General features: G+C 44.1%; 1 protein-coding gene across 15 annotated transcripts in view; it reads left to right on the forward strand.

Annotated features, from left to right (window-relative positions):
- Nucleotides 1-26,621, forward strand: part of FOXP1 (forkhead box P1) — a 379,555-nt gene that overhangs the window by 247,031 nt on the left and 105,903 nt on the right. For 13 of the 15 annotated variants that reach the window (XM_088171262.1, XM_088171263.1, XM_088171257.1 and 10 more), the window contains one exon: nucleotides 20,243-20,365. In XM_088171262.1, the coding sequence (XP_088027388.1) occupies nucleotides 20,243-20,365 (123 nt within the window). Of the gene's footprint in view, nucleotides 1-7,970; nucleotides 8,069-13,733; nucleotides 14,102-20,242; nucleotides 20,366-26,621 lie in introns of those variants that run through there. The other 2 variants (XM_014873537.2, XM_088171267.1) reach the window with 2 other exon arrangements.

Raw genomic sequence — 26,621 nt, forward strand, 5'->3', positions numbered from 1 at the left:
GTAATAAATATCTCTTTTTTTTTAACTTATTGCAGAGGCAGTTTTTCCCCTGTTAATGAGGGTAATTTGACTTGGTTGAAGGATTGCAGTTCTTAAGAATTAATGCAGCAATCCAATTCAAAGATTTAAAGAGATCTAAGATTTTTCACAGGTCGTGTGCTAGTGAATGTGCTCCTATCACATAGCAGCTAATGGACTTGAACAACAGTCTGTCATTTACTGTTACCTCAGTGTATAGCAGCTTTGCCCTTGATAGGGAGTATACTTTCCCAGCAGTGCAGGTTATTTAGTAGTGCCGTGTATTTGTAACACTTTTAAGAGACAGTATCCGATTTCTAACGGCCCTAATTACTGGATAAAGCGAGGTTACCTTTCTGACTTTCTTAATTACGTGTTTGGATCCTAATCTCTGTGAGCCTGAAGTGGTTTAGGCTCTAATAGCTGACTCCTCATTTTTTTAGGATTTATCTCAGTGTATACACATCTATGAAATAATTTCTGTGTTTCATTTTCCCTGTATCAATGCTCAAAGGTTAATTCTATAAATACCGAAGTGCTAGGCACTAGTCTCCATAAGGTCCCCTTGTTTTTAGGATGCATTTTTCCCTTTTAACAGTGTTTTGTAATGACTTATTTGTAAATGCTGTTGGAAATACTCTAATTTCTTGATCCTATTATGTTCCTGGATATGAAAAATCCTATTGTAAGGTAATTAGAAGGATTCTCTTCTATTTAAATGTGTGTTCTCTAGACAGTGTCACTCTATACTCTGCACACAAGAACCTTTGTTCCTTAATTAGAAAAAGGACTAGAGCTCATTAATTGTGGGTACAAAGTGATGTCTGCTCAAATGGAGAAGCAATAATACAGTTTAAATAATGATTGATCCTACATTTTAAGTCTTACACTATTTTGTACTGATAGTGATAAATAAGCAACATATAATGCAGGTTGCGAAGCAATGTGTGAAGATTTTTATTGAAAAATCTCTTTTTGCAAGGATAAACCTGTGTCGGGCACAATAAATAAAGGATGGATGGTACATACACGGCGTCTGCCGTTTAGGAAAGTCAGCATTTGTCAACAGAGCACTGTAGCAATGGCTGAGATACTCGAGTTCACTCCACCCCATACTTTAGAAAATGAAATAATCGTGAGAGCTGTGCAGTCAAAAGCAGTTTGGATCTTGGCCTTACAGAGCTATTATTGTGATGAAAAGAATATTTTAATTACTGCTTGCAAACAGGACAAGTTAAAAATGTTTGAGTATTTTGCAGAGTGGTTTTTTTTGGAGACAGCTGTACTTTGTTCCCCGAGTTTCCTTGTTGCCTCCTTGGGAGGAGAGGGATGGACTTGTGAGGTTTGATCCAAGACCCTTCACCAAAAGGCTTTGGTTTATGTGGTGGCTGCAGAAACAGGCTGGGCTGAGATGTGCACTGCAGGGTGAGCTCCTAGCAATGGCCCTTCCCAAAAATCAGGAGTGTGTTGTGCTGAGCTTGGCAGTCCTGCTGCCAAGGTGGGATGCCAGGATGGTGCTTGTGTGGGTTTGGAGATCGAGTCTTGCCAGCTGAGGCTGGACTGGGCAGAGCAAATCACTCACAGGGACTGATGTCCCTATGGCTCCCCAGCCTGCAGCTCCATCTCCTCCACAAATCCAGCAGTGCCCATTCCTCTCCTTGCCCCACCTTGTTTCAAAGACTCAAGAAAGCCTGTCTAATTTTTCTAACCTTAATGAAAACACACGTTATCAAGGCAAACCTTTCCCATAGGAAGAACAGTAAAGTTAGAAGATGGGGCCTGATCTCCTGCTGTGTTTCACAAGTAATACGGTTAATGCTAGACCAGGGTGTATATTTCACTCAAATCATATCAACACTGAAAAATCCCCAGGAAAAGTGGGGTTTCATGGTGTCCTTCTCTGCTGTATTTCTCTTGGTGAGAAAGAAAAATAGTTTTTAAAAGATAAAAAACCTGTTCTTCAATTGACTATGCAAAAATCTTATTGCAGTATTTATTCCAAACCTGCACACATAATGTTCAGTCAAGGAGAAAACAGCAAAAAACAGTTGTTGATGGACTTAGGCGAGAACTGGATTAAATAAGCATTAGTCTACTGAAGCTGATTACAGGAATATGAAAATGCAGTATCTTAATGGTACATATTTTCATGTGGCAGCTCAGTTGCCTTTCATTTTGCAGCTAATATGTCTATTCTTATGAGTCATTTACTTCTTTAATTACCTTTTGCAGGCAAGGCACCATGGTATATTAATGTGAATGATTTTTACTGCCAGTTTATCATACAATGCCCCAGAAGTTGAAAGGCGTAATTGACTTGGAAGAGCAGCTCATGAAGGAAACAATATTTAGTTGACAGTTTTCCTTGTACTCTCTGTTGACGTTTATGAGTTTACACTATGCTAAAGGAGTAATAAACACAATTTTCTTTCAATAACAGGAAAGAGTCGCTTTTAAAATACATTTGTGGAAAACAGATTTGTTCATTTCTTGAATAATATAAAATAATGCGTTTTCAGTGATGAGATGTATGTAAGTCTGTCAATTGAATTAAACCTTGGAAGGTGCATTTATAACCTGCCTTAGAGCATTAAAAGATATTAGGGTGCATATGAATCAAATCAGTTAGATGAATATTTAAATTATACACAGATTTGGATAAATCATATTCAGATCTGCGTGTTAGATTATTTGGTGGCCTTCTCTTGCCATGGAGGGTGAAAATTTGAAGAGGGAATATGAGGGACATAGGCTCTGTTTCTGTAGATGGAAGAACTCTCATCAGAAAGCTCCTGATAAACCCCGATTAGAGGATTATTGCAGAAACTTTCTATAACTTTGCTAGAGCCAGAGGCTTGAGGAAGGTTTAAAATCAGCTTTGCAATCCGTCAAAGTCCATTTTCTCCCGGAATGCTACTTTTATTGAAATGACCTTGTCAAATCGCAAATTCTTTTTCCCAGGCATCCCCAGGACCGTGTGCAGGTATGATTAATCATCCCATCCCGCTTTAATTAATTTAAAGGCGCCCATGGCCGGGGCGGGAGGAGACGCCGGCTGGCGAGGGCAGCGCTTCCGCGCTCGGCTCGCAGGGAGTTAAACTTTTCACAGTTTTCCCGATTGTTTGCAGTTCAGCCCTCTGCAACATAATGAAAGTTTTCGAGCCATCTGTTGTTAAGCTGGCGGTGAGCAAGGCCAGTATATCCAAACAAAGTGCTGGCCTGCTGTAAACTGAACCTGTCAGTTTAGCATAGCTGCGCTGACCTCCCCGGGCGCGGGGCAGCGGGTACCAGGCACTGGCTGCCTGCTCAGCTTCCAGGGGAACTTCTTGGGGGGACCATGTTTACTTTTTCCACTTAGCGTTCCTCCCACAGGCTTGGACTAGTTTATACTAAATCTTTAAATTGACACTGTCCTATTTTTTTTTTTTTCCCTCTCTCCCGTATTCCGAACTTTCTCCTTTTTTCTTAATCTTTCAGGCCGTATGGAAAAAAATGTCTATTAAAACCCCACAGTGGCTGGAATTTGAGCTTTTAAGGAGGTGATAGACTGGGGGGGATGACACAGGACAACAACTTCTGTGATTCTATAGCACTGTGTGTGCTTGAGTGCCGACGAGATTCTCTCTCAAAAGAAAGAGGCATGTTCCCAAGTATCCCAGCTTGCTTTCCAGCTCCTATTGTTCCCTTTGTTCTGTATTATTTAAGATCAGTTACTCATTTGCTTCAGAGGGTTGGGAATAGCAGGCAAGGTAGAGCAGAGCAGCCAGCATCTATTGTCTTCCTGGGAGCCACAGTTTACATCCAGAGTGGCTGGAGCAGCCTCCCCCCTGCTTCTGTTTGCTTCTGTTCAAGGGATTGGTAGCTCCAGTGAAAAGTACTAGAGAATTTGAAACTTTCTGAGTGGAATTGCCAAGATCAGACTGGAAATGCCCTTTATTTGCAGGGCTGTGTGGCAGGGAATTGCTTTGCTTTCTCGTTCCTATCGAATACGCGTTAGTTTGGCCTCATCTCCTCTGCCTCAGTGTGTTTGTGCTTTTTCCAGTCTTCCTGTCTCAGTTTGCCTTCCCTTTTTCCTTCCTCCATAAATGTTATTTTATTTATTCCTTTTTGTCTGGGATACAACACGTGCCATTTCTCAGCTGGTATTCACTCAATACAAGTGATTTTAACTGTTTTTTAGGATTGGCAACAAAACTTGAAGCTCCTGTGCCAGGAAAGTGACTATTTGGTGTTACCTGTTTTCAGTGTTTGTTTTTTGGACTAGACCTACAGTAAATACCTTTATGCTACCGCTGTTGCCAAATTCAGTCTTTGCTTTCTGCACTTGTGCTGTACCTGCTCACTGGTCTTTGGCTGGTTTCAAGTGTGTTTTACTTACCTCATGATTCTTGGAAAGCAAATGTGATCGTCAGTGACCCCGAATGCTGCAATTCTCAGTCAGGAAGAGTTTTGCCTGAGGAAGAGCTGCTGAATTTGTGCCGTGTGTTAAACCAAACTGTGCCTTTGCAAGAGTGTGTTGCAGCCAGTCCGTAACTTAACAGTGTGGTGCAAATGCACTGGAAGCTCTGGAAAAGCAGTAAAAGTACTTGGCCTTTCCAGAAGACCCTTCCAAGGACTGGTGCCAGTGCCCACAAGAGGGTAGGAGTGCCCAGGGGATGAGGGGGAAGGAGTATGACAGTGGTGAGAAACACTCAATTTTAAATTAAAATGACTGCACTTAGGAGGAAACCCCATCCAGCTCTAATCTGTTTGTAAGGTGACTGACACATAAAGTGCTTTTTGTTTTAAGGTAGAGGGAAATGCATTCAGGATAGAGTTTCTGGTATAAATGTCAGGTGCAATGCAGTGCATGCTCACTCAAAAAGTCAAGCAGATAACCTTGGCATTTAGGGACATTGCCTTGTATAAAACGAAATTGTATTTTGTTTTTAAAAAGGAGGACTACATTAAGAGGTCACCTATTAGCTGTGTTTTTGCTAGCTGTCTGAAACTCAGCTCTACTGTCTATTAAACTCAAACCACTATGTAAACATTCCTGTGTTGTTCCTGGTCTCTACAATGGCCAAGGGGATCAGGTTTCACCTGCCTGCACATCTTCAAGCAATTAAAGCAATTAGCTTGAAGCCATTTCACATTCAAGGTCTACTGTGACATTCAAGTCCAGAAAAAGTCTAGGGGAAAAAGAAAAAGAGGAGTATAAAAGGCTGCTGTGCAGCACATGCACACAAATAACCTATGAGGGGGTTTTGGACTTTACAACAACTTCCAAATGCAGTCAGGAGGCTTCGCAGCAGGCAGGCAAAGTTGCTGCTGAGAAAGGGAAAAGATAAAGAAAAAACACCTAATGATCCTTTAAATTATACCCAGGTTTTGTGGGAAGGGAGGGGGAGGAGAAAGAAATAGCAACATGATTTGGAATGATATTTGTGTGAAATAATACTGCGTTGGCCTTATTTACTGATATTTCTCCTGGCATGGACATCATATTTTTCTTCTCATTTAGGTGGGGATTTATATTTGGTGTTTACATTGTAAAACTACACTCACTCTGGCTAATGTATCCCTTACAATGACATTCAGCTCAGAGTTAGTGATTCCAACAGTAAGTCTTGAAAGCTGCTATTTTTTAAAAGGTTGGAGCAGATTAGTGGTGACCTTAAAAGATTAAACTAGTACAGTTTAAAGATAAATAATCAGCCTTTAGCACATTAGATAGCTACATAAGCATGACAGAAGGTGACTTTCTTACAACAGTTTCAGAATCCAGGCAGCATTTTTACATTTGAAACTTGACTAAGGCAGGGACCAGTGGTTTGCAGAAAGCAAGACATAAACTGATTGCACCACTTCAAATTGGTTAATACAGTTTTAAATCCACAGTTTTCCTGTTGGTTTTATTATTGAGAAGAGGCTAATTTTAAAAGCTGTGCCTGCTGCAAAAGAAGATCTTGCTCTGCCGTCCCGGAGGGTGTTCTTAATCAGAAATAACCGCAGGCTAAATTATAATGTGGAATCCTGCTGCCCTTTAACCTAACACTGCTGCTCATTCAGTGTTTGTTAACAAATAGCTCTAAGTACAAAATTGTTTGAGAATTACTTTTTCATTATATTTGCTGACTTCAATTAGAATAAGAAGCTTATTTGGGGAAGAAAAATTAAAAATGTATGGGTTTCTAGAGAAAGTTTCAGCAATTGTTTCCCGGCAAGTGTCGCCTTTGGAACGTAGCTGTGGACTCTGTGGCACATGTAATTCAATTTAAATAAAATTACCTTCTGAACTAATATTTCTGCACCAGTGGCAGAGGCAGAGCTCAGGAGCATCCCAAGACTCTCAGCCCTTGGAAGGATGAACTAGCTAAAATGGTGGCAGGGGCTCAGGCCAGGGCCCCTTTTGCACCTTGCAGGGGATGCAGTTCCTAATGGTGAGGCACCAATTCCCCATCCCTGTGGTGTTGGGGAGGGCTGGGCTATAGATGCGAGTGGCACAGTGTCCTATTTTTATTTCACTTTTAATAACACGTAATTGAAACGTACACTTGGCAAATTAATTGGTGAGTTGAAGGTAAGAACTGCTGAGTTAGTAGAGACAGCACCAGTCCTGTTCTTTTTTTTCCCCTAAGTTTACATGCTGGAGCGGAAACGCCGCGGTGCTCAGAAAGGAGGTGATGCCTCTGTAAAGCAGATCTTTCCAATTTTATTTTTTTTCTAGCTTAGTCTTCTGTTTCTATGATCTGCCTTTTGAACTGTTTTTGTGGCTGATCAGTTCCACCTAATATGTCTCTTGATTTCTGCTATTGTAATACTCAGACGACATGCTGTTCTCTTCATTTTTATAAGCTTTAGATGCTCCTGCCTGTCATACTCTGGCGGTTTATCTTCAGCGTCTGGATTTGCTTTCAGACTTGCATGTCTATCAAGCTGCTGTTGCTTTGAATGTGAGATCAAAAGAAGATGAATTCCAGTAAAAAATTTCCTTGTATGAAGAAAAGATTGGGGGCCTATGTAAACATCCCACTGACAGCTCCCAATGAGTTATTTTAGCAGAGCATTAGCACCCAGAATGACAGACAGTCCAAGACTACATGCTAAATAACAAATCAGTCCCTTCAGTGGCAGCAGCACGTTGCCACAACAGCAATACATTTTCTAAAGGAATCCTGTTCCTCTTTTTTATTGAATATGGCTGTTCGACTGCTCATCTCTTCACGAGCTGCCTTTGAGTGCCAGCCCCAGTTTACTTTCTCTTGACAATATCTGTGTCATGTCACCGATATGACAGCAGACAGGGCTTTGATAATTGGGTGGGGAGACGGTTAGTTAGTCATCTCCAGTTAAATAGGTAGTTTGTTTTAGGGAGGGAAGGAGACGATGAAGGGGAGGGGTGGCATCTGCCGGAATGCTGAAGTTACACTTTCAGAGATGCTGAATGCGAGTCCCTGCGCCCAAGACAAGTTGTGTTTTTTGGGCGGTTGTTTATATTTCAGTTCACGCAGTTAGAGAAAACAGCTCTGCAGCCCGGCCAGCCTCCCGAGCCGGTTTCCAGAGCAAGTCACAGCACTGTCGAGGGTAGGAACGTCAAGCTTGGCTGGACTTCCGTGCAAATCCGAATTTGCCTAGATACAGAAGCGAGGTGTGCTTCTGGCTGCTGTTCGGTCTAGTTGGGGATATAATTAGTTCTGCCTGTTTCTGCTCACAGATGGAGGGGTTTAATAGTGCAGAGTCACTAGATTTTTATGCCGGGTGTAGTGCTAAACTCAACTTTGAGATTACCTGTGAGCTCCAGCTGATCTCACCGCTTCGCAAGGGAAGAATTAGGGAAGGAATGCTTTGCGGTTTCTTTGTCGTTTAGTAAAAGCAGAGGTTGCTACTGTGGAGGCAGAGCCCGGTGGCTGCCGCGAAGGGCAGTGCTCCAGCGTCTCCCTCCAGCCTGTGCTCCGGCTGCACGGCACTTCCTGTTTATTCAAACATCTTTTTACCATTCTTCAGCCCCCGCTTCACAGAAACAGCCAGAAACATCTCCAGCGCGAAGACGGAAATCTAAAGGCAGACAGTAAGAGCTCACTCTGTTAAACTCTTCATTTTCTCTGCGAGCGCTCAGAGGAAAGGAGCGTGCAGGCAGGGCTGAACTTTTAATGTGCTGCCTTGCGCAGCAAGGAGCTTGGCAGCTTGGAGCACAGGAGAGGGGAATTGCTTTGGTTTGAAGCAAAAACAGCCAGTTCAGGTTGTTTGTGGCAGTGTTGACAAGGGTGGGGTTTTTGGCGTGGCTTTGGAGAACTGAGTCCTCTTTTGGGGCACCTGTCACCTTGCGATGTCCCTCTGGCACAGGAGCAGTCGTGTGCCACCATCCCTGCTGCTCGCCGGGTGCTGCAGCTTCTCCTTGCACAACTGCCAAAAATACCTAAACAACAAATCCTCCCAAGAAAGGGAAACGTGGCTGCTGCTCTGGGCAGCAGAAGAGGTGCAAACCTACCAAGTGGCTTTTTTTGTTTTCCGCAAATAGTTTGCATCATGGCTCTGGCACCGCATGCGAACCAGCCTCGCTAATATTTGTACCAATTTCATGCTAATAAAAATCAGGCTGCTGAGACAAGCATGGCTATTATCTCATTCATATGACTATTGTTTAGACCTGTGGTACTACAAAAGGAAAGGGAAAGCGTGCTCACGCCGGGTAATGGTTGTTAACTTCTCACGTGAGGGATTTTCTCTGCAGTTTTTCAGTATTAATGATTGTTGTATGAATGGTCTTCAGGGGTTGTTGGAAGAGAGTGTAGATCCTCTGGGTAATCCATGTCACAACACGGATGCTGAATTTTTTCCCCCTCTGTTCAAGTGACTTAAAAAACTGCTTGATATTTCTCAGTGGTTTCTCCCCCCGCAAAAGTCTGCCGAAATAGCAGGTAACTTTTTTTTTGGCAAGCATTCGTAGTGCTCGTATAGTGTGAAACATAAGAGAAAATGGAAAATATGCTGCCTGCCCTATGGAGAAAACCCATCCTCCTTGAGGCTTTTCCTGCCTCTCCAAGATCCAAATACACTTTAAAATTTTAAACTGTAAACCCCCATCTTCCTAGAAAAGAGAGCGAGAGAGAGAGAAATCAAGCTGTGTGTTCAGCCAAACCGCAAGTACAACAAACATATTTTGAAAATATATTGCTAGTCTGGCTTTTTAATGTTCAGAAGTTGTTCTACTTTGCAGAAAAAAAATGGTGTTTGCAACTGCCTTAAGGACAATTTGTTTAACAGTAGGAGTAATTTCATGGGGAAAATGGAAAGAGTGACTGAAGTTATTTACTCAGATGTTAGTGTAGGTGTGGGGCAGAAAACTCTCTGTGGGAACAGTGGGCTGCTTTTCTTGGTATCTTAGTCTATTTGATGACCATCAAATTTCCCAGCTCACTGGTTTTGTTTTTTCTGGATGGCATGTTTGATTATTTATCAGAAGGGAAAGGGAGTAGCTGAAGCAAATAAACATGTGACCAAGCTGTGTTTTGTTTTCCACTCAGAAGGCCATGCCCTTTAACAGATATACAGAAAATAATAAACGTATTGTTTTATGATAAAAGGAAATTATGTGTATCATTTTCTTTAGCAAGGCCATTAACCCCTTGTGTTCGGTGGTCTCCGCCTTCTGGCAGTTGGTTGGGCTTGCAGCTGGGAATTAAAAGCACTTAAACTCCCCTCTTGCCTGGAAGGTTTCCATGGATTACTGCTCCAGCCCTTTGGATTTGCTGGATTTATTGTGTAGTCATACAGCCCTGGTCATCTCCCCGGTCCTGCTTGGGGTGTGAGTGACTAAATGAGAGACGCCTTGAATTTTCAAAGGGTGCTGATTTCCAAAGAAAACCTTGGCGAGAGATGCTGGGATCTCCCAGCCTCCGGTGCTGGTGTCTGTGCAGTACGAGGGGTTGCAGCTGTGTTTGGTCCGTTACAGACAGTGTCAATTTATGGGATTCTCTTTTAAATGCCAGGTGTCCAGCATTGTAGCGTGTAGTATTTCCTTTGTAATACCAGCTTTGGACAATGCTCATTATCTTCCCTGAAAAAAAAATCAAAAAAAAAAAACAAAAACCAAACCAACACCCTATAAACTAAATCACTGTCAGGAAGTAAAATACAGGTTTGCTTCATCTCCGGGAAGCATGTTGCATGCTTTAGCTGCTTTTATGGGATTAAAAGAAACAAGTTAAGACTGTCATGCACATGAAAGGAAACCGAGATGTGGTTTGCTTCACATTGTGCAGGTAGGTATAAATTTAATAGACTGACTTGCTTTCAGAATCTCTCTTTGTCTCCCCGAGTCGCATGTCAGTTCCAGCGCGTTGATGAGCTCCGCAGTCCGTGATAGCGCCTGACTGCCGCTGCCCCGCAGGTGCTGGATCACCAGGAGGGTCCTCCTCCTCCTCAGGGATGTGGGTTTCCTCTCAGGAAAGGCTTCACAGCGAGAAAGGGAAAATTTGCCTGACATCTTGAAGTTGTGCTCAAGTCTGTGCGTCGCTGGTGGGTCTGGGCAGGAGGAGGTGGATGCTTCACCTCCTGGTTCTGGGAGTCAGCGCTCCCTGGAGAGCCCAAGTGGATGGCAGGGGCTGGAGCTGGGGGTTTAGATTTGAGGGACTAAAAAATGGCAGTCAAAACAGCAGGGAGAGGAAGGGCTGGCAAAATAAGGACCTGAAACTTCAATGTGATGTAAAGAAGAAAGAGGAAGTGAGCAGCCGGGGGCCAGGTAACATGGGCAGGGGCTGCGCTAGGGGATGTGGCTGGCCCCCCTTGCCCTGAGGGTTGAGGAGGCTCAGGATGGGCTGAGGAATGGGCTTTGGGATCAGAGATGTAGGATTGAGGTACCTGGAAAGACTGAGGAGCAGGAGCAGTTGCATCCTGTTGGACAGGGGATCTCTCAATCCCTGGCTGAAGTCCTTGGGCAGAAGCCTGTGAAGGACCTGTCCATGGGGGAAAATGTCCTCCCAGCCTCCAGCAATTAAAGGTTGGTTTGTGCCCTCAAGCATAAACATTTGTACCTTGATTTCTATTTTTATCTTTTCAAAGGTAGCTGTAAATGCTCTCATTACTATCTCTGCAAGTGTCTAATCCTTTTTTTGCATCCTCCTCGTGCTCTTGGCCCTGGTGATATCTTGTGACAGTAAGTTCCAGACAGTAATTATGAGTTGTATATTAAGAAAGGAAAAAAAAAAATCGTTTTATCTGCTTTATTTGTTTTTGGTGGCTGTTGCTTCCTGACTTTATTCAATGTCCCCTTTCTCTTGCATTATGAGAAATGGCAAAAGCACCAGATGTACCCTCTCAGGCCAAGTCACAATTTGTGTACTTGTTATCATCTCCCCTCTTACTCATCTCTCGCTAAACTAAACACTCCCACCCTTATCAATCTTGCCTCGCATCTGCTGAGCCCTCTAATCATTTTTGTCGCCTCCATCTGAACCCTGCCTATTTTTGCTTTACCAGAATCTGTTAAAATTAAGGTTTTTACAACAGGTTCTAAATTAGGTTGTGCCATAGAAGTGCAGAGATGTGATTTGCAGTTTTAGTTTTCCATGTTTTGGTCTGTACCAATGTTTTGCTTCCTTCATTCACCCAGCAGCAGCGAGTGTCTGATGGAGCGTGGTGAGATGTCCACAGTCAGGGGCTGTATTTCATGGGCCTCTGAGTACAAGTTTGTCATGCAGTGTTTTGGAAAACAAGCTTAAAATATGTTCCCTGTTTTGTTGACCACACAGGGAAGCGCGCAAGCAGCTGTATGCAATATACTATTTATGTTGTTGCAACAAAAAGGCCCTCTTCCTTCTCCCCCCCACCTTATCCCTCTTCTCTTCTCTGTTAAAAAATATGAGAACTTCCCGTGCTTTTGACATCCAAGAAAAACGCGGCTCAGCAGTGAATACTCCTCCAAATATTCAAAGGTCTGGTTCACTTTTTGCATAAACACAGTAGTTCAGAATCTGATCTCGAGCCTACAGAAATGAGCTGGAAATCCCGTAAGATTTTTTTTCATCGCTCAGGAACAGTTCAGTTCTGGTTCAGTTTGAACGGGGAGCCAAGATTTGTATCCTTTCTCGTTTTACCAGGATGTGTTGGCCCATCCCTCCTTTCTTGCTGGTACAGACTGCTACATGCTGTGAGTCTTGGCATGCCAAAATAAAGAGAACCGTTTTTAATGTTTGGGAACTTTTTGCCAGATACTTTTTAAGTGGCTTTGATGAGTCCTGACTGTGACTCTTTAAAAGAAGGGACAGAAGGTGTTTTTGCAGTGTATTTTCATTTATGCCTCAAAAAGGTATTTTTGTAGCCGTTGTCCCTGTTGTTGCTGCTTCAGGGTTTGCAGGTTCCTGGCATTGGCTGAGGCTGATCTCTCACCCTGCTCTCCTTTGCTGCCTGCCCCTCTCATCCCTGTAGTGTCTCCAAGTATTGAATAAAATACCTCACCCACCTTTTCCCTGAAATTGGTGGAGTTCATGAATAAATTACAAAATGGAAATCGGTTTTTTTGGAGGCAAGCTCTGTTTTCCCCCTGTGTGGTGCTGGGTCCTCATATGCAGGGACCTTGCCAGCCATGGGATGGGCTGTGGGATGGCAGGGCAGGGGCATGGAGCCCACTCATCCTGCCCCTGGCAGGAGTAACCTCAGTGGCCACAAGGACGAAGTGCAGCAGAGCTGGGACACAGGCAGCTCCACCCTGTGGGTTTGGAAGAAAGGGTTTCTGTTTCCAGTGCCTTTTTCTGGAGGGAATCTCCTCAACTGGTAGCCAGGATCTATTCCAGAGGAAAGAAACTAAGCCTTGTGGAAGAAAAATAAAGACTCATCTTCTTTCCTTATGACTGAACTATTCTAGGAGATGCTTCAGCACGAGGCACATTGCCAGCTCCCTTGCTCCAAGTGTGCCCCTGTCATATCAGGGACAGGGTGTTTGTACATGTGGACCTCAGGTCCCTTCCCTTTTTCCAGCATAAGAATCACCTATTATTCACTTGTCCAGACCAGTCTGCTGTGGTCTTCATGGCCAGCTGGCCATTTTATTTGGTGAAGGATTGCTGTTGAAGCTCCCCTCCGTGACGAGCTGGCTGGTAGCCCTTAGATGGAGCCAGCCTTGCAGATTTGCTGCAGCCAAGTGAGGCAGTGGGTATAGACAGCCAGCAGCATCTCCCCAGGCTCAGGGCATCCCTCTGCTGCACCAAGGGAGCTGGGAACAGGGTGGGTGGAGGAGGATTATTTAATGAGACAAGGAAATTGATTATGAGATGTGGTTGGGGATTGTTTGAATCCAAGGTGGTTGAGAAGGCTGGACAGCAGGAATGCTTCACCAGGTTATGTTGCCATCCTGGTTGTGTCTCATAGCAGAGCCGCATGTCCTGCCTGTAGGTATCCTCAAACTTCCCTGCTACAGTGCCAAGAGCAATGTTGGGGCTCTTGGCCGTGTCATTCCGTGTGTGGCACAGGGTCAGGCTGGTGGCAATGGGGAAAGAAGCAGCTCATTTCCCAGTTCTGGAGGAAGATGGAAGAGCTGGGCACGAATGTCAGAGGGAATAAGTGCTGCAAGAACATCTGCTTCTCTTTTTTGCATCTTCTACATTTTATTCCTCCTCTTCATTTTGGTTCCTTTCCTATTCTCTAGTTGGTTCATCTCACCTCCCCCTGTTCTGTTCCTCCCAGAGGAACAGCACTACCCACTGCTGTCGCTTTGCACTATTTTTTTATTTTTTTTTCCTTTTGCATACTGCTCCGCTCCTCGCTGGTTTCCACACGTTGTGCGGCTCCTGAGCCTGCCGGAGGAGAGCTGCAGCAGGGCTCCCCTCCAATGTGTCTGCCTCCTACCACCGCTCCTCTACATCTGCTGCTCCAGGAGAAGAGAGTGTCGCAGGAGAGGAGGTAGAGGAGGCAGGAGTGGGAGAGACATGAAGCATCTCTGAAGCTCGGGTGCATCCGGGCTTCCGAGCTTGAGAGCTGCATCTTGCCGCTCTGCTGGGAGCAGCTGTGGAGTGGAGCGGGGTGTGAGGACAGATGGGAGCTGAGAAAGAAGAGAGATTGCTGGCTGAGTCTAAATTCCCCCTCGTCCCACCCAGGAGAAACAAAGGTACTTGCCTTTTGAGACTGAAGGGAAGCAAGAAGCCCTTTTGGGAGGTGGGCCATGCTCTGCTGAGAGAGGCTCCTGGAGCTGCTGACGGGGCAATGCCTCAGGGCCTGAAATTTGGGGAGAAATAGATGCTGAGAGAACTGCATGTCTGCTGCTGCAAAGCTGTGCTTTGCCCAAACCTCAGTGGGGAAGTTGAGCAGCAGTGATAGTTTGCAAGGGTATGGCTATCAGAGGTCAACACACAAGATCTGGGACCAGTGTCGTGTTATATTTGCTCCAAGGGCAGATTTTGCCCTTAAAGCTTCTCCTTTCTCATCTCTCTCTGCTTGTTTTGTTCTGTTTTGGTGTTTAATGACCATAACTGAAATTATGGACAGAATATGATGTTGACTGGCAACCAACTTTCCAGTTTTATTGCTTGGACACTTCAGATGGCTGCAGGACCACCTCTGATTTCAGGGAATTCTTCCTTCCTCCTTTCTCCAGTTGCTTTCCTGATGAGCAGCTTTGTCCACTTGGAAAGACCCAGAATACTTAGGAATCTGTAAAAACACATGGGATTTTTTTTGTGCCCTCCTTGCAACTGCTGGGTGCATGTTTATGCAGATATTTTGGAGGCAGCCCATTCATTATTGCCCAAGTGTCCTGGGAATTGGGACAGGACACCCCTTTCTTTTGCATCCTTATGGCTGCTGCTCATGTCCCCACCCTCCAGTGTACATACCTTTTCATACATCCTCAAGTTCCCTGGATGGATTTTTCCATGTTTGATAAACCTCAGGTTCAGAAACAAGCTTCCCCTGGCGTTAGAGCCAGGCCTATTATAGCCTTAGGTCATCATATTTCATTAATAACTGATTGATATTAATACTGGTTGGAGCAGATGGGAAGGGAGGAGCTGGAGCCCTTTTCCTTCAGTAGGAATAGGATGATGGAAAAAAGTTGGAGAGTTGCTGCCTTGTACTGGCTGCAGCGGTGGAACAAGTTAGCAAGAGGCTCCATGAGACTGGATCCTGTTACTGTTTTCCTTATGTACTGACACTGTAAGCAAGTATATGGCATTTAAGCAGCATTTCTATTTTTAAAGTTCTACCCTTTTTTTCCAGTGTATTTCCCTTCCCCAGCCCCCTTTGCGAATCAGGAGTTTCTGGCCACATGAAGTGAGAGGCAGGGCTGAATTTTTTACCCTTCATCAGAGCTTGCCCAAAGAGGATGATGAAACTGAAAGGTCAAGGTGCTTGCATGGAAATGTCGAATTACAACAGTAACTGGGGTGATAACAGTGCCCAGTGTTCTGGGCAAACAACAGCTGGGCAAACAAGTCACGTTCTGTCTGTCTTGCAATAAAATTGTCTTGGTCATCTCAAATTTGTACTTTTTTTTTCCCCTCCTGGTGCTTAAGTGGTTGGGAAATAATAAATGGTTGCCACTTCCCTAAGCACAGGGAGAGGGCTTTTCAGTGGGACTTCCCACTTACGCTGTGAATGAAACAGGCTTGATTCATCTCACAGTTAATGTACTGTTAACATTTTTCCTGGGTTAGATGTCACTCAGTGTTGACTCTCAAATACCATTCCAAGTTTGTGCAATGTCTCTCAAGTGCCATATTTCAGTTGCCTTTTTACTGGTCTCTGTTTTACACCAGAAAATCTTCTTATATCTGGGTGATTTCCTAATGGATAAGAAAACACCTTGGGAATTCATTTACTGTGTCTTGCATTTAGGCATAGGATGACTTGGTTGGTAGGCAGCCTTTTCCTGATGTCTTTCCAAATTCATGTTTATAGTGACCAAAACCCATGGAAGAGTCAGTTTCTGGGGGATGCTTTCCTTTCTCTTTTTTTTTCCAGTAAAAAAGAGGAGTATTTCCCCACTATGGATTGTGTTTTGGTGCAGAGGGGAGGATGGTTGCTGCTGCTTTGTGATTCACTGCTGGAGGCCAGGATTGGTGTCTGGGTCTCTGGGTGTCCCAAGGAGCTTTGTCCAGGCTTGCAGGCTCTTTGAGCAGTGCAGATAACGTGGCTGCTGGTAAATACAGAGCCAGATATTGGAAACACCTCTGTGGTTTTGGGGGCTCTTGGCATCTCCACCTGCCCATCCACACTGTTGTCTGGACACACAAACACGAGCTGGTTTTTCATGGCCCCGACAATTGTTCACTTGCAAGCACGTGTTGGAGATTTAGGATGTAACAACGACAGTGGGGAGGAATGTGTGAAAAGAGCTTGGAGATGTCAGAGCACCTGCTTGTGAGGAGAGGGCCACGTTAGCAGAGCTGTTGGCTAGCAGTAAACAGTCCTGGCACCCTTGTTTCAGGACTTGGCAGCAGCGGGAGTTGAACCGAATCCAGCTTTACTCTCTACTGCCTGTTCAGTAAGTTGAGGACAAGGCAGATGATTAAGGAAATGTGGGGAAACTGCTACAGAAGCTTTTGGAAAGATAAGAGACTTTGGTCTCCATGTCTGACAGTCTGGCACTTCTCACTAGCATTGAATTCACATGCAAATCAAAGGCAACATCTACTCCCACAGGAAGCTTTATTAATGTACAGGCCTGCTTGCGAATCTCCGTGCTGATGAAGGTTGTGGGACTGACTTCACTCAAATTAATTTCCCTGTCTATCCTTGGCTGTGCACTGTGCAGCACCGGCAGCCTCAGCAGGGCTCCCACGCCCACATCCAGGGATGAGCTCCGTGCGGGAGCGGCACTGCCTGGAACCAGGGGAGGGGGGTAGAGGTGTGATGCTGCTTGGCTTGGATTGTGCAGGTGTCCACCCTGCTTGAACTGACATCAGCGAAGTAATTCCATGAAGGCAAACTCTGAATGGGCTTGAAGTGTTTTGTGTGTGAGAGGAAGGAGGGTCAGTGTGTCCCAAGCCATCCGTCTTTCTTGTACGTGTCCTGTCATGTGTGAGGAGTATAGATGAGGCTTGGAAGTGGTAAGGACAGGACTTGGTCTGGGGTAGGAGGGAGGAAAGGCTGACAAGGAGAAGTAGAAAGGCAGAGGGATGTGGAATCCCTGGGTTCACTATACCACCAAAGGACATGGTGGCTCCTTGATGCAGATGCTCAGTAAGAACCATATCTGAGCTATAAACAACCTTCCACATCTTAAACCCGAGCTCAGCTGATGCTCAGCTTTTATTTTTGTCAGTTATTTGTAAGTGAAAAAGTGAAATCTTGAGAGGAGAAATGGGAATTGCCATTTCAAGCTGCAATCCCTGGAATGTCAGCATGTTGCCATCTCACTTGCATCAACCTTGTTTTTCCCGTTGATGTTCCTGTCCATCCTGGCTGCTTGCATCTCTGTTACTCCCTCTAGCCCACTTCTATTCTTTCTAATTCTTTCCTTCCTGCCTTGCTCCACCCCCTATGCTGGTCTTTCCCTCTTAGTATCTCTGGTCCCACCAGGTTTGTGCCAGCACAAGTGACAATTAGACATGGAATGTGATGGTGTAGATGTCACCTTGAATGGAGACCCTCACAGTAGTGGGTGTGAGGGATGTGGGTGCTGTGCAGCTGGACTGGAGCAGAGACAGAGCTCTGGCTTTATCCAGCAGAGCTGTGCCAGTGCCAGCCTGTCCCCACAGCCAGAGACCCTCGTTGGTGTGGGGTCAGTCATAGGAAGGGTTTATGGTGGCAGTGGCCACCCCACCAAGCTGTATGGAGCTTTGTGGCCAGCTTGAGTAGAGAGCAGGCATTTCTTGCATGGCTTCTTGTTCTGGGAATCTTCAAAAATTTCTGGCAGCCAGTTTAATTGTGCAACCTCTCAGCTGCCAGAACGGATAGAATATGATCATATCACATGAAATGCATGCAGGGTCTGCTATAGCAACTGTATTTCAAAGAGACAACACATATGGTGACTGGTTCTTTTTGGAATAATATCTATAAGTTGATGATGTTTTATTCAAAAAGGCTGTAGCTTGAAAGGTTAGGGATGTTCTGATTGTTTAGTGTATGATTAAAGAAAGGCTTCTGTGTTTTTTTTGGCCTATTGAATCTAATTACTGGGAACTAAAATGATCATTTGATTGCACATTTACCTGGAATTATTCTTCTGCAGAGCCAGTCTTAATAATATATAATAATATGTTGCGCTTGTACTGTATAGAGCTTCTTGTCTGAGCAACTCAGAGTGCTTTACAAGTATTCATTAATTAAATAAGCCATACAACACCCCTGTTAAATAAGTGAGTATTTGTTGCCCATCCCCTTAAGTCTTGAGGTTTTATTTCTGCTGCCTCTGCCCACCCTTGAAGATGCTTTAACAGCTAAATAACTTAATTCAATAAAAATAAGGTATTTTTTAACCATCCTTAGCGCTTTCTGCATAAAGGTTTCTTTTGTTGCATTGAATTCTTTGGCAGGCTGTAGGGTTTCCTGGTTCTTGATGATGCACCATTGTGGGGTGGTGGCTGTGTTTGTCTAAGCCCAGATCCATGCCCAGCAGCTCCCTGCACCCATTGCAGGGACATGGACCAATTCAGAAACGTTATGGGTGCACTAAGTTTCAACCAACTCGAAATGCAAAATCTAATTTTACCTGCACCGTGCCAAGCTCTGCTGGAAATTGCATCCACCCTTGGAGAGTTTTTCTGATCCAGTGGAGACTTGTTATTAAATTGGAAAGGAGGGCTTGTTGCCAAAGCATTATAAGGTCTCTCCTGCCCACTTGCCCTGGTCAGCAGTGGTGGTTCTCCAGTCCACTGAGCTGACCAGCATCTCTCCAAAAGTAAAAGGATGGGTCTAGGCCATAAAATAGCAAGGTTTTACTGGGCTGGGGGGGTTGAATTCGAGTTTGCAGACCTTGATATCAAACCTTTCCCAGCAGTTCTGCCCTGAGATTAAATACTCTGCAACTTGAAGGAGCAAGTGAAACCTGAAGCATATCTGACTTCTTAATTAAATAGGTATTAATTAAATCACTCAGAGAACATACACAGTAGGAGTGGGGAAGGCTTTTTCCCTCCTTCCATGTAGGCATCTTGCAAAGGGACTATTTTTCTTGTTTTACATTAATGAAGTCTTCAGCCTTCCCACTTTTCCACCTACACATGTACTGAACGTCTCCAAGGAGACCAAGGAGGCCCGGGTCCGGTGCTGGTGAATCCTCCGGGAGCAGCAGGCTGGGGTCTCGCCAGCAGAGCCTCAGCTGTGCCTCAGTCTGTCTTGCAGGGAGCATCCTTGCTGTCCCCTGCCTGGGGAGCCAGGAGGGAGCCAGGGCAGGGACTTGCTCCTCGTCTTTCCCGTCTCTTATCTCCTCTTGCTTTCTTTTCCCCACCTGATGGAGAAAGGCTCCAGTTTTGAGGGACTCTTCTTCACTTTGCTTGACGTTTTGCAATAATTCCCCCACATCCTGCCTGCTCGTGCTTTTCAGGGTCATGTCCCTTGCCCCTCTGCTGTCACACTGTCCCTTTGCTGCTGTGCCCCCTCCCAGTGAGTCCCCACAGCTGGTCCATCATGAGCTGACAGTGATTTTCACAGGATCATGGAATATCCTGAGCTGGAAAGGGAATCACAAGGATTATCAAAGTCCAGGTCCTGGATTTTGGTGAGGTGAAATGCTGTCCCTGCTTTTCTTTGCATTCTCTCCAACTCCTTGCAGCTTTTTCAGCCTCCAGCACAGTTCTGCCTGCTGCTGCTTCTCCACTTTCTCTCACCATGGCCTTCCAGAAGCTTCCCTGATGTTCTCTGGTGCTCAGGGGAGCAGACAGTGATATACGACTGCCCTCTTCTGTAAACCCAACCTGATCTGCTGGAGAGGAGGCATCTGAAAGCTGAAAGAACAGGAGGCTGCTCATTAGTGAGGAGGCCTGTGAGCTGCTCCAGGAGGGCAAAAACATCTCCATGGAGCTCACCAGCAGGATTCCTGCAGTTACTTGAGGCTCCCACCCAGGAGGCGAGCATCAGCTGCTGCTGGGTTTCTGCTTAGTCAAAATGGGAAATCAGTGGTAGGATATCACCCCATTGCATGCGAGGTGTTATTTTTGTGGAAAAACCACTGCTTTCCTCAGTGGAGGTGCATCAGGAGTGGAGCAGTACCCCCTGACCAGGGATTGCCTTCCCCCTATGCTGTTTGTTTAGCTCCCCATGGCCTCTTGGCTGTGAACTCAATTCTCCAACCTCTTTCTCCCTACAGGCTCTCCAGGTGGCACGACAGCTTCTCCTGCAACAGCAGCAGCAGCAGCAACAGCAGCAGCAGCAGCAACAAGTTAGTGGATTAAAGTCTCCCAAGAGGAATGACAAACAGCCAGCCCTTCAGGTAAGGGGAGCCTGAGAGCCTCTGTGAGGGTCTGGGGCTTGTGAAAGCTGTATAAATGCGTCTTTCATGCAAATACTGGGATGGGAGCTTCAGGAGCTTCCTCCCTGTGTCCACAGAGTGGCTGTGGCTGGTGTAAGTGGCAGCAGAATTGATGCTGGGTGCTCTTGAAAGTCCCACCTACGGCGTATTTACAAATCGTGAGCGTGTACTTTTATTAGCGTCTGGTAGGGTTGGATCATGACAAAATGGAATAGCTTTTGTTACTGTGTCAGTGTGCATAGGAGATTTGCATTAACATTTCTGTTTGATTGCTGTTCCATTTGTAGTCTGTGTTCACTCAAACCGTTGATTTGCTGTGTCAAGGATATTGGGAAATACTAGGATATCATATCATCGGTGTGTTTTTTCCCCTTTTATTGTCTGCTGATTTATGGACATCTTCAGAAATAAAATCTAAATATTAGAGGGCTTTGTGCTGTTATGAATTCAGAGAGCTAAAACCAATACAGCATTCCCAAACAGAAGATGTATGCACACATATGGGGCTTTGGAGTACATTCTGCTAGTCTTATGGGATAAATCACAGGGAGTTAAAGACAAGAAAGACCTATTAGGTCATGTATCACAGTTTCCTTTTTTTTTTTTTTTTTTTTTTTTTTTTTTTTGCTATTCTAGTATTAGAAATCCCAAGTGATGGTGGGACTGCTATTATTTTCCTTCAGATAGTTTTCCATAACAAAGAACACGCTCAGGAACTTTCCACTTTCATTCCATCCTCTTGCTCCAAGTAATACTGCTTGTATAAATACTGAGTCAGTCCCTTGCCTTGCCTCGTGTTCACACTCCTCAAACATCTGAGATACTAACATATACTTGCCAGTTTTGGCAAATTATATGTATCTAGTTCCTTATGTATTTCGTAAACTGGCACTTCCAGACCCTTGACCACTTTGCTGGTGTGCAGCTGGTTATTGCTTTTATTACTGCTCTCTGCAATTGCAGCATGTCAGTGGATTTTTGATAATAAGGTCCTGAAGCAGCAGTTCAGCTGCAGTTGCACAAAGCCCTGTAGCTGGGACATTTATTGTATCTCACTCTTCTGTATCTGATGCTTCAGCCTCTGTAGCCCCAAATTCTTTCCGGATTTTTTTTTTCTCCTCTTGTTGTCATAGCACGTTGTCAAACTCATGTCTGTTTTGCTCTTTCTACTTTTTTTTTTTTTTTTTAGTTTGATATACTATCACCATGAGCTCCCTGACAGCATTGCTGCTTCTTTTGCCTTTTATATGTGCTTCAGATTATTTTCCTACAAAAATATGGATGCTAGGGTCTTTAAATATGTAGTAGAATATGGAAGGTAAAGCCAGCATCGCTTTTTAGGCCTTGACAGTAAAGTGAGAGGGCCCAATTCTGTGGTTCTTACCCAAATAAAGCTGATGGGGACTTGAAGGGGAGTTTTGCCTGAGTGAAGAATAGCTGTTAGCTGCAGCCCTTGGCCCAGTGTGGACAACGTCGAGCTTTGGTGTAGTGATTTCATCTTCAAAGCATTTTGCAAATACTAATCTCCAAAACATCCCCAGAAGGAAAGTCTGATAAGTAAGTAGCATTATCCCAGTTCTGGACTGGGAAACTGAGGGATGCGGGTTAAGCAACTCACTTAGGATCACAGAGGGAATTGGGTTTAGAGGTAGGATTAAGATTCATGAGTTCCTGGCTCCCACCCCTGTGCTCCAGCTGCTGGACAACACCTCGTGCTTTATAGCCGGGCTATTATTCTTTTGGAAAGTATGAAGCATTTTGTCATTGGGCAAATATACGTTTTATTGGCAGCGTCGAGAGCCATAATCCAAAGCGTTACATTAATGCTTTCAAAAATATTTTATTTGGTAAATCCATAGCTGATCCATATGCCTTTTAATAGACTCTTCCACTGGGGACATTTTTAATGAGAGATTGTGCTGGCTAGGTCCAGTGTCAGGTACTAAAAGAAGTGCTTTGTTGTGCAGATGTCTTAAGAATAGCTCCAGAGGATGAAATATGACTGTGTTGACCTTTCAGCTGTGAGCTTATTTGTCAGGATTCAAATAAGTTGAAAGGATCAAACCAAACAGTTTCCGTAGTCAGACTGGGAATTGTGTTGCAGAGGTCAACAGTGAAGGCCACATCGTGGATTCCATAACATAGCCAATTGTTGGTACATATTAAAGTACTGGAGCAGCTCCTGCAGTCAGAGACACAATTAAAATTCTAATTTATTAATGTATACAGAGAGCTGGCCCAGCCTGTCACTCACTGATTCAAATGACTGCCCAGTCTTTTTTTTTTTTTTTTCCCCTTCTCACTCCTGGTGCTTCTGCGGTCTGAAACATACTGGAAGTCCTCTTGGATGTAACACCCCCAAGTGCATCCCTGTAATGAAAATCTGTTGCTGAAAGGAAATGGTGCTGCTGGGGGTAGAATTTTTGAGTAAAACTGCACCCACACAAGCACCCACACCCCCTGAAGTCAGATGGGGCCATGCTGATGAAGTGACACCTATTGCTGACAGTATGTAGTAAAAATGTCGAGGGTGGGGGAAATGTGCCCGTTTTTCATAAGTTTGTTTAAATAATGAACAAGTTATCTTTGGGCTTCACTTCCAAAGATAGATGTCTCATTCAATAGCCACAGCAGTTATTAGCAGTCACCTGGGTTTTTTTGTGACAAACAGGCTTCATGTATAACAAGAACACCATAGGCGTCGCTCATCCCTGCTGTGCTTGGCGAGGGCACTGGTGAGCAGTGCCCAGCACGAGTGCTGGGGAGCTTTGCATGGAACAGGGAGGGATGCTGTCTGCCTGGGCTGCTGCTTCCCCCACTAAAATGTTCCACAGCCCTGCCTGCCCCAGGAGGGGAGGCCAGTACTGAGGCTGGAAATGCACCCTCTAAACCCCCCCCACCACAAACAGAAGCAGAAGATTAATACTGTGTAGCTAATCTGTAACCACCTCATGGATAATTTCCTCTGTTCCTTCTTTATACCCTGATTAAATAGCCAAGGTACTTAAATATATCCCAGCATCCTGTGGCCACACTGGTGTCTTCAGTAGTGTTCAAATGACACTGGGCTCCTGCAATGCTCTTGGGGGGGTCTCTTGATCTTGGCAACTCTACCTCAAGATCTGCTTTTAGCAAATCATGAGATACAGTGTGTGTCAGAACTTGGAGGCAGGACTGGAGATGTGCTCTGCTGATAGCTGAAAAACCCCAAATCTCCAAATACATGATGACTCACATTTTGAGCCTATCATACACTGCCGTGGCTTAGATTTGGCAGTGACCTCCGATTTTGCAGCCTGATGACACAAACAAAAGAAAATTGAAAGTTAAGAAATGGATTTGATAACCAGCAGTTGGGGAAAGAACATAAAAAATATCAGTCCCACAAAAATTACTGGAAGTGAAAAAAAGACTAAAGGCTGTTTGATAATATATTTGCCATAGACATTGGATTTCCTTGAGTCTGTGAAACAAATAATTTAAGAGACCAGGTATGCTTAGGATTTTGAAAATGTGCACATTTTTCCTGGCCAAGATAAATATATCTGTATTAATAGATGTATTGATTAAAATTTGCAGCTTTAATTGCCGATGCTCTTACCGATTATTCATTTTGGTTCTTCAAGCATTTTAGTTGCTGGCAAGAGCACACAGATTGGAAACAAATCAAGAGACACATTTTTCTCCCAAGAAAGTAAAAGTGCATGTGTGTTTTGGCAATACTAAAAATACAATTTTTTTTAAAGACGTAAATGTTGTGTATTGCATTGAGCTGGAAGTTGGATACTGGACTGAAAACAAATTTAGGATGTCCAAATCAGTATCTCGCAATTGAAACCCATCACTTGACTTCTTTTAATGTGATTAAATGAGATTTCTTGTGTGATCATTAACCTGCATGTGTTTGGAGAGAAGAAATAATGTAATTACTGGGATGGAAACTTTTGTTTTTGCTTGGCAAAACAAAAAAATAAATCTTTCCTTTAAGTCACGGCCAAGAAAAGAATTTGGGCTTGGTTTAAATTCTCAGGGTGAGACTGGGGGAGGCTGAGAGGACAGAGCTGTCCTCGCCTTTGCATACCGCTGCTTTTTAAAGCAGCCTTTTGGCTGGGCTTTTGTAGAATTCAATTTGCATGCTATATTATCTTAATATATCTTTCCAGTATCTTGAGAAATAGAAGAGGGTGAGAGGAAAAAATAACTGTAGCTTGCTGTTGGGGGCAATTATTATTGTTTTGGGTTTTTTTTTAATTAGAAATCGTTAGTTTGACAACGTAATGAACACTGAGAGGTGAAGGGCAGGGTATGCTCCGTTTCACTTGGAACACACAAGTCTCAGTTAGGTTGTCTCAAGTTTTACACCCAGGGAACCTTTTTTACATCGTGGTAAATTTAACAACTGGTAGAGAAATTGCCTCAGCAGATAATTTGGCAGAATAAGTAAATTTGCAAATGTATTTATTCTATTTGTATGAGTATCTCTCTGCTTCACTTTTCAGTACAGGAATTGATCAGAATTTTGCCTCAGTTTGGCACCAACCCATCTTGGGTCAAGATTTTGCTTCTGCAGGGTTTGAAGTGTGCCTGTGAAAATTTCACTTGAATCTTTCACTATCTGTTTTTGACTTTGGAAATTAAGCGAAGTTGAGTTTTATTGGTTTCTCCCAAAGAACCCCTTCGTTTTTGGTTTTTTTTCCCACCCCTAAGCCCAATTATAAGTGTTAGTAAGTTCTTGGAATGTGTCTGTGAAATGCAGACATCATCCACCCCACAAAGAGAACAAAATCTGAGTCAGATCCTCAAAATTACATGATCAGCTTGAAAATTTTGGTACTAAGGTTTTTTTTTCATGACACCTATAGGCCTTTTTTGCTGCCTTTTTATATTTAAACCATTTACTATTCCATTTTTCCAGCTTTTTAGAATGAGCAGAAAGGTGACAAATATGTTTATTCTTAAAAGAAGCCTGTGATTATCCTGTAATATCATGATTCAAAAAAGTGAAGCTTCTAGGAAAATACCAGTATATTGGGAGAGCTGAGAGTGTGAGGTGCTGTCAGCAAACATGATTATTCTCATTTTATAGCCATGTAAACCCTGACAGAGAGATATTAAGTGACTTGCCCAAGGCTGGAGAGCTGCAGGCCCTCGGTGGTGTTGAGGTGTCCAGCTCTGCTGGGATATTTGGGAGTTTGGTATCTGAGTATTGGAAAGAAGTCAGTCCTAAGGGGCGAACTAGAAGCCAGCATCCCTCGTTTTCAGCCCTATATCTTGTTAGAGCTCCCCGAATATCATTTCCTTGCAGGTTTTCTGCTTTGACATTAAGCATTTACAGAACAGGTTTGTAAAAACTGTGATTTCTGCACAGGTTGGGAGCAGGGGTTTGAGGAGGGCAGTGCCAGAGCCTGAACGTGCCTTTCCCCTTACCTCGGGGAAGGGGAAAACAAATGAAACCTTCCTGACTGGTCAGAAATGTGTAAATTGCTGACAAAATGACACATGTAATTAAGAGTGCTCCTGCCATTTTACCTTGTGGTTTACACCTACAGTGTTGAAAAAAGAGAGTGACTCCCACCTCGCTAATTACCATTATCACTGAAATGGTAGGGTTTGAGTCATTAGTTCCATGTGCATTTAATTAGAGGAAGGCTGAAATTGGATTTAACTTATTACTTTTTCATGGATCACTTTCTTGTCATCACTTCAAATTGGATTGCAGCCCCAGGTAACTAATTATGAGCGCCACAGGATCAAGAGTGAAAAAAAGGTAATTAGGAATAACACTGTTGGACCCTTGCTGGTAGTCCACTTGTGCTTGGGAAGAAATGAGAGCAGTATTTTGTAGTATTACAGATTAGGGAGTTAAAGGTATGTGCTGCTGCCAGGAATGATGGGAGCCTGCCCCCTCCTATAGCGGTTTATATGATGTACAGCTGGGTTGAAGATGTTATAGCGACATGGTTCCACAATCAGCTCCTTAATACCGAGATTAAACTTGTAAAAGCAACAGCTCGGTTGTGGGTATGAGGCATCTCAAAAACCAGGGAGCCAGGGGTCCAAACGCGGGGCACCCGGCACTGTAAGTACAGCGAGCCACAATTGATAACAAATTAATGAACACATTAATGATCCGAAAAGATCGTTCACATCCGGCAGGGACATATATCAATCGGGAGGACAGCAGCCAGCCTGGTGATGTGGGGATGTCAGGGACTGA

The sequence above is a fragment of the Sturnus vulgaris genome, chromosome 11 (genome assembly GCF_052056855.1).
Source record: "Sturnus vulgaris isolate bStuVul1 chromosome 11, bStuVul1.hap1, whole genome shotgun sequence".
NCBI lineage: Eukaryota > Metazoa > Chordata > Aves > Passeriformes > Sturnidae > Sturnus > Sturnus vulgaris.